This window comes from Etheostoma cragini, chromosome 8 (assembly GCF_013103735.1).
Source record: "Etheostoma cragini isolate CJK2018 chromosome 8, CSU_Ecrag_1.0, whole genome shotgun sequence".
Lineage (NCBI taxonomy): Eukaryota > Metazoa > Chordata > Actinopteri > Perciformes > Percidae > Etheostoma > Etheostoma cragini.
The window spans coordinates 187,670-195,843 of NC_048414.1; the positions used below are offsets into that span (position 1 = coordinate 187,670).

At 51.2% G+C, this 8,174-nt stretch overlaps 1 protein-coding gene across 1 annotated transcript in view; it reads right to left on the bottom strand.

Moving 5' to 3' along the window:
• LOC117948950 (zinc finger C3H1 domain-containing protein-like) overlaps window positions 1–8,174 on the bottom strand; it is a 21,649-nt gene that overhangs the window by 3,787 nt on the left and 9,688 nt on the right. The window contains exons 11-28 of the mRNA XM_034878921.1: window positions 7,930–8,052; window positions 6,666–7,313; window positions 6,177–6,286; window positions 5,890–6,021; window positions 5,554–5,675; window positions 5,132–5,233; window positions 4,864–4,992; window positions 4,565–4,742; window positions 4,041–4,227; window positions 3,126–3,314; window positions 2,149–2,386; window positions 1,555–1,660; window positions 1,247–1,445; window positions 937–1,031; window positions 750–854; window positions 514–618; window positions 256–391; window positions 6–154 (exon numbers count right to left, since the gene is read on the bottom strand). Of these exons, the coding sequence (XP_034734812.1) occupies window positions 6–154; window positions 256–391; window positions 514–618; window positions 750–854; window positions 937–1,031; window positions 1,247–1,445; window positions 1,555–1,660; window positions 2,149–2,386; window positions 3,126–3,314; window positions 4,041–4,227; window positions 4,565–4,742; window positions 4,864–4,992; window positions 5,132–5,233; window positions 5,554–5,675; window positions 5,890–6,021; window positions 6,177–6,286; window positions 6,666–7,313; window positions 7,930–8,052 (3,053 nt within the window). The remainder of the gene's footprint in view (window positions 1–5; window positions 155–255; window positions 392–513; window positions 619–749; window positions 855–936; window positions 1,032–1,246; window positions 1,446–1,554; window positions 1,661–2,148; window positions 2,387–3,125; window positions 3,315–4,040; window positions 4,228–4,564; window positions 4,743–4,863; window positions 4,993–5,131; window positions 5,234–5,553; window positions 5,676–5,889; window positions 6,022–6,176; window positions 6,287–6,665; window positions 7,314–7,929; window positions 8,053–8,174) is intronic.

Below are 8,174 nucleotides of genomic sequence, written 5' to 3' on the forward strand. Positions count from 1 at the left end.
TGTGTGTGTGTGTGTGTGTGTGTGTGTGTGTGTGTGTGTGTGTGTGTGTGTACCTCAGGCCTAGTTCAATGTTGTTGGGCATGGCGTATCTCAGCCTCTCCAGAACATGTGCATGCTGGGACTGCGGCAGACAGCTGAGGTAGAGAGTCACCACCTGGAGAGCCAATCAGCACGCAGCATTTCAGACAGAAACAAAACATTACTGAGACAGACAGGTGAAGTACAGAGACGCGTGGAGGACGGCGTCCGTCCTACCTTGTTGTGGAAGCTGTAGCAGCTCCAGAACTCGGCCGGGTTGAAGGGGACAACGAGACGGGACGGGACGGTGCTGAGACACCGCTGGACCAGGTCTAAGAACCGCTTGGACTGACTGCTGCTGAACACCAGGTAACTGGGAACAGAGACAAAGAGGACATTCAGGTAAATGGGGACAGAGACAAAGAGGACATTCAGATAACTGGGACAGACAGAGAGAAGACAGGGAACTGTGGACAGAGACAGATAAAGACTCACTCCATCCAGAGCTTTTGCAGCTCGTCCCGTTGCATGTTCATCCCCAGCGCTCTCTCGAAGGCGTCCACTGCGTCCTCCACGGAGCCGTGCAGCCACTGCCAGCGACTGAAACAACCAATCAGAATCAACCAATAACTGCAACAACCAATCAGAGCGACAGAGTGTATAGCGTCCTCTGGTGGACAGACTATGGAGGTGGAGGTTAACTGGTTATAATGATAACAAACGTGGTGTACCAGTGGATTAGGTGGAGGTATGGCATCTGATGACTCAGCGTCTCCTGCAGCTCGCTGCTGATTGGCCGTCTCAGCAGATCCTTGGTGGGGAAACCCAGGATGTGTCTGCAGGGAGAAAACAACAACAGCTCATCAAAAGTTACTAAGAGTTCAAAATCCCTGAGAATCAGGTTGACTCTGAACGCACCGCAGGACGTCCACAGGCTTCTTCTGACTCTGCTCGTCATCGCACAGCGACAGGATGAATCCTCGGAACAGAGGAGTGATGGCGCTCGACTTGTCCTGTAACACAACAATCAGTTACAGCGTCACAACAATCAGTTACAGCGTCACACAACATGTTGCTAAAAGTAGTGATTATTTACATGGAGTCTGGTGGAGATATGCTGCTCTATACACGCTAAAAGTAGTGATTATTTACATGGAGTCTGGTGGAGATATGCTGCTCTATACACGCTAAAAGTAGTGATTATTTACATGGAGTCTGGTGTAGTTACCTGAGCCATGAGGAACTTGGCCGAGTGGTAGAAGACCTCGGCGTTGTTGGGACACTCTGCCAGGGCGTGGAGCCAAATGCTGACCGCCTGGTCACTCTCCCCCCTCCTGATGTGGAGCTCGGCCAAAACGTCTCTCAGAGTACACGACTCGGGACAGAAGCGCAGCAGAGACTCACACAGAGACACACCCTCGTCAAACCTGCAGGGACACGAGACAACGGCCATCAGAAGGAGAGCAGACTGCCGCCGAGGACAGAGAGACAGACAGAGAGAGAGAAAGAGACAGACAGATAGAGAGTGAGAAATACCTGCCCAGCAGCGTGTTGAGGACAATGAGGTTGGTGTGAAGAGGAAGACAGGCCAGCGTCCTCTCGCTCGGAGACACAGACTCATCACTGCACTGACGGACACCGTCTGAGAGGAGACAGCAGGGGCAACCGGGTCAAAAAGGATACAAGTGTATGTGTGTATACACACATATATCTATCTATCTATCTATCTATCCATATATCTATCTATCTATTAAAGTTCTTTTTCCTTTTTCTATAATACCATCTCATGAGATAACCCCCATCTTCAGTGAGAGTAGTGAACTGATCCGTTCTTTGGTTGAAGGAGAGACAAACACCTGATGAGGACACCAGGAGGTCAACATGTCCAACTCTGGACAGGATTCTTAGGACGTTCTGTTGTTTGTTGAAGCTTTATCTGAAATTTGTTGTCCGTTTTGGACGTTTTCTAACTTTAGTTTTCTTTGTGTTGTTTCCCTTCATTTCTGTCACTCACACACATTTATGAGTACTCAGAGTCCACTGCATACTCAGAGTCCTTCTGTGTACTCGGTATCTTCTGTGTACTCTGCGTACTCTGAGTACTCTTTGTCCTATGTGTCCTCTGCGTACCTTGAAAGAGCGCGATGAGGATGTCCGGCGGCGTGCGGACGTCCTGTGGCGTCCTCCAGGGCAGCAGGAAGCTGTCTCTGCGGACCAGGCGGGACGGACCCGACTCGGCCGGGTCCTGCAGGCCGGACGGCAGCCGCTCAAACTCCGTCAGGTGGATGTAGCAGAGCCAGACCAGGACCCGGTCTCTGGGCTGCAGGAGGTCCGCCACGCTGGGCTGCTGCACCGCCTTAAGGGACGTCTGCACGCACGCACGCACACACACACACACACACACACACACACACACACACACACACACACACACACACACACACACACACACACACACACACACACACACACACACACACACACACACACACACACACACAGTAACATGTTTAATGATCTTCTCCTCCAGTTTATTTTCGTTTGTTCCTTTCTAATTTTACTGTTTCTATGTTCTCTCTTTCTATTGGATGTTGGGATTTGACTGTTTCTATGTTCTCTCTTTCTATTGGATGTTGGGATTGGCTGTTTCTATGTTCTCTCTTTCTATTGGATGTTGGGATTTGACTGTTTCTATGTTCTCTCTTTCTATTGGATGTTGGGATTTGACTGTTTCTATATTCAGTCAGAGTCAGGGCCGGTCCAGACTGTAGTACCGTAGTAGTACTATAGTAGTACTGTAGTAGTACTGTGTACTGACCTGCAGCAGAGCCAGGGCCCGGTCCAGACTGTAGTACTGTAGTAGTACTGTAGTAGTACTGTAGTAGTACTGTGTACTGACCTGCAGCAGAGTCAGGGCCTGTCCAGACTGTAGTACTATAGTAGTACTGTGTACTGACCTGCAGCAGAGCCAGGGCCCGGTCCAGACTGTAGTACTGTAGTAGTACTATAGTAGTACTGTAGTAGTACTGTGTACTGACCTGCAGCAGAGTCAGGGCCTGTCCAGACTGTAGTACTATAGTAGTACTGTAGTAGTACTGTGTACTGACCTGCAGCAGAGCCAGGGCCCGGTCCAGGCGACCGGTGAACAGGTTCAGCTGGACTCGGTACAGCAGAGCCTCCATCAGCTGGAAGGACAGCTTGTCCGTGACCCCAGAGGACGCCTCGGAGACCAGGAAGTGGAGCAGGCGCTCGCACACGTAGTCCTTCCCCTCGAAGGAGCTCTCCAGCTTCAGGTACTACAGAAGAAGAAGAAGAAGAAGAAGAAGAAGAAGTAGTCAGCCTTCAACAAACAGCTGATCAAATCCTCCTTTCAGCTCTACCTGTAGATTATAGAAAGGTCTAGACCTGCTCTACCTGTAGATTATAGAGAGGTCTAGACCTGCTCTACCTGTAGATTATAGAGAGGTCTAGACCTGCTCTACCTGTAGATTATAGAGAGGTCTAGACCTGGTCTATCTGTAGATTATAGAGAGGTCTAGACCTGGTCTACCTGTAGATTATAGAGAGGTCTAGTCCTGCTCTACCTGTAGATTATAGAGTGGTCTAGACCTGCTCTACCTGTAGATTATAGAGAGGTCTAGACCTGGTCTATCTGTAGATTATAGAGAGGTCTAGACCTGCTCTACCTGTAGATTATAGAGCGGTCTAGACCTGGTCCATCTGTAGATTATAGAGAGGTCTAGACCTGCTCTATCTGTAGATTATAGAGCGGTCTATACCTGGTCTATCTGTAGATTATAGAGCGGTCTAGACCTGCTCTACCTGTAGATTATAGAGCGGTCTAGACCTGGTCTACCTGTAGATTATAGACATGATATTACTGCATTTCCTTGTATTTTTCTTATGTTGGGAAAACAATAAAAAACTCTTTTTCTGAACCTAATGCAGATTGAAGAGAATATGAAAGTGTTATTGCAGTGAAGCATTGTGGGTATTCCCCCCCCCATGTCCCCCTGACTCACGTTCCACCAGACTTGGTAGTGGGGGGCGTGCTCCACGGCCATCTCACACATCTCCTGCACCTCCTCACGGCTCCCCCGCCGGGAGAACAGGGACAGGTAGTGGCTCCACACCTCGGGGTTGTCACAGTTACTCTCCAGGGCGCGGGACAGCGTGTTCAGGGCCGCCTCCAGACCCTCCGCCGGAGACCTGGGACGGACGCAGCAAGACACAACACAGGACATTAGCTCCGTCCACGTGTCCCTCTGATGATCTGGAGCTGGTCAAACCTCCTGAGAATACATCTGGTGAAAGTGTGTTTCCAGCCAATAAGAAGCTGTGGTGATGACATCACACGCTGTTTTAGGGTCAGACTGGGACATCTGATTGGTTGGAGACATTTTAAGGTGTTTCCATTTATTTACAATGAATCACACAACAGGCGTCTACCATCACATGATCACTATGGGACACACAAACACACACACACACACACACACACACACACACACACACACACACTAGGATGAGTGGGACTGGGACTCACGTCTCGTTCTGGTTGAGGTACTTGAAGGCCAGTTTGATCCACAGCTGCGTGTCTCGGGGACTCTCCAGGACGCTGGTCTCCAGGTTGGAGATGTCGTCCGTCTCGCTGATGAAGTAGCGCTTGTCCTCCGATGTGACGCAGACGTCCAGCGCAGACAGGCTGGTGCTGGAGACGCCGTCTGGACACAGAGACACAGTGTCTTCAGTCTCATATCCAGAGATGGATACATGGATAGAGAGAGAGAGATGGATGGATAGAGAGAGAGAGAGGGATGTGTGTGTCTCTGTGGGCGTCCTCACCGTGTCTCCCAGCAACCAGCTGTCCTCCTGCAGACTCGTCCTCGCTGTCGTCCTCGTCCTGCGGGACGCTCGGCGCCGACGGCTTCGGACGCCAGCTCCTCGGGTCCTTCCACGTGGTGAAGGGAGGCACTGCAGAGTACACACAGTATATATTATTATAGTACTATAGTATTATAGTACTATATACAGTCATAGTGAAGTATGTAGACAGGTTATATATTACTATATATTACTACATTATATTCCTTTATTATATTATTTTCTTCACCGTGTCGTTTGCTTTCGTTGACCTTGCTGACGAGGAGGACGGCCTTCTGGTCCACGCCCATCCGGTCCCGGTTAGCCCCCAACAGCTGCTTCATGTACTTCTCTACACACAGTACACACAACTGCTTCATGTACTTCTCTACACAGTACACACACAACACACACACACACACAGCTGCTTCATGTACTTCTCTACACACAGTACACACAACTGCTTCATGTACTTCTCTACACAGTTAACACACAACACACACAGCTAGTTCATGTACTTCTCTACACACAGTACACACAGTATACACAACACACACAGCTAGTTCATGTACTTCTCTACACACAGTACACACAGTATACACAATACACACAGCTAGTTCATGTACTTCTCTACACACAGTACACACACACACACACACTTTATCCACTAACCTGTGCAGTTGCTGACATCTTCGTACGAGCTGGACTCAGAGCAGCCAATCAGGGACAGGTTGTAGGACAGGATGTCCTGGAACAGCTGGTTTCCTGTCAGGGTGCAGTTCCTCATATGCTGCCTAAGAGACAGAGACAGAGACAGATAAGACAGCATGAAGGACAGAGACAGACATATATGTCTTCCTACAGATAAGACAGCATGAAGGACAGAGACAGACAGACAGATAAAGGAGAGTAAGATAAGATGTCACAGATAGCTATGATGATGTCACAGATAGACATGATGATGTCACAGATAGACATGATGATGTCAGAGAGATTTGATGACGTCACCATCTGCAGGCGTCGTCGTTGCAGGTCCCCGTCAGGTCAAAGCGACAGAAACACTTCCTGGGTTCGATGGTGTTGCTATGGGTAACGGAGCTCAGAGACAGCTTCTCCTTGGTCCTGTAGTAGGGACTGAACCTGACACACACACACACACACACACACACACACACACACACACACACACACACACACACACACACACACACACACACAGAGTTATTATAAAGGTCTCTTCTGATTTCGATGGTTAGACCAGAACCAGAACTGTATGGGGGGAGGGGGGGGGGTACCTGTAGGACCTGAAGACAAGCAGGGGACTGTGATAGGACCCAAAGGGGACAGGCTTCAGATCAGAGCTCCCTGATTGGCTGGTAGCTGTGTCCATCTCCACTGAGACTGCCTGCACGGAGACAGACAGAGAGACAGGGAAATAGAAAGACAGAGAGAGACAGAGAGACAGGGAGAGAGACAGACAGAGAGACAGGGAAATAGAAAGACAGAGAGAGACAGAGAGACAGAGACAGACAGAGAGACAGGGAAATAGAAAGACAGCGAGAGACAGAGAGACAGAGACAGACAGAGAGACAGGGAAATAGAAAGACAGCGAGAGACAGAGAGACAGACAGAGAGACAGGGAAATAGAAAGACAGCGAGAGACAGAGACAGACAGAGAGACAGGGAGAGAGACAGGGACACAGAGAGACAGGGAGACAGTAAGTCAGAATAATTAGGCTTGTCCCAGATTAAGGAAACAGAGACTTCCTGTGAGTGGAGCTCACCGTCCCCATGGTGACGGCGGTGGCGTGGAGCGGTTCCTCCACCGTGCTCAGCTCGGCCTGCAGCAGCTCCCCGAGCCGGACCTGCTGCCGGTAGCACCGCCGCAGGAGGGCCACGTCCAGGCCGGGGAACGCCTCCGCAGGCCCCGGACCAGAGCCCGCCGGGGGCCCTCCGCACGCAGGGCCCACACCTGCAGGGCCCCCACCCGCTACCGAGGGGCCCCCGTCGGCCACCGGGGGGACATCGCTACCCGGCGTCTTGGCGTCTTTAGCCGCCGTCCCCCCCCCCGCCTGCTCCAGGTGCGGTTTGGTGAAGCTGGACTGACGCAGCGAGTTCCTGCGAGTTGCCTTAACGACCGCCGGCGTCTCAGAGTCCTCGAGCTCCGGGACGTCCTCGCTGTCCAGCGTGAGCTTGTCCTGCGTGAGGTCGTGCAGCGAGGGCTGCGGCAGCGGGGAGGGGGGCGGGGCAAGGCTCTGGGGGGCCGGCGTGGGGGGCGGAGCCAGACCCCCCGCCCGGTGGTGTAGGGCCTGGGCCTCCTTCAGCTTCTGGATCTTCAGAGCGTACTCGGACTCCAGCTGCTGCAGACGCTGCTTCTGGGACATCAGCTCGGACAAGTGACGCTCGTCCACTCGCTGGACCTTCCTCACAGGCTGAGAGAGACAGAGACAGAGGGACAGATAGAGCGAGAGACAGACAGTCACAGAGACAGAGAGACAGGGAGAGACACATAGACAGAGACAGAAGGACAGATACAGAGGTAGAGAGAGACAGACACAGAGACAGAGGGAGAGAGAGAGACAGAGAAAGATCTGATTGTTAAATTCTGTTGATTAGTTGTTGCTTCTGCATGAATGGGACCATAATGTCCTACTGTCCTAATGTGTCCTACTGTCCTGATGTCCTAATGTGTCCCAATATGTCCTACTGTGTCCCAATGTGTCCTACTGTGTCCCAATGGGTCCTACTGTGTCCTGCGGTCCTAATGTGTCCTGCTGTCCTAATGTGTCCAAATATGTCCTACTATCCTAATGTGTCCCAATGTGTTCTTATGTCCTAATGTTGTTATTAAAGCCTCTTCACCATGAGGACATATGATCTAATCTCACCAGACCCAGACTGGAGATAGTGAATCTGGTCTAATCTCACCAGACCCAGACCTGACATGGTGAATCTGGTCTAATCTCACCAGACCCAGACCTGACATGGTGAATCTGGTCTAATCTCACCAGACCCAGACCTGACATGGTGAATCTGGTCTAATCTCACCAGACTGATGCTGGACTCGGTCCTGCGTTTGGATCCCCTGGCTCCAGTCAGCTGACTCAGGTCCTGCTCCAGACGGACCGCCACCTCCTTCTTCATGGACACGCGGTGCTCCACGCGGTGCACCTGCACCCCGGAGAAAGGCATCACATTCAGGTGTGTGTGTGTGTGTGTGTGTGTGTGTGTGTACCTGCAGCTTCCTGAGCAGTGTGTGTGTGTGTGTGTGTGTGTGTGTGTGTGTGTGTGTG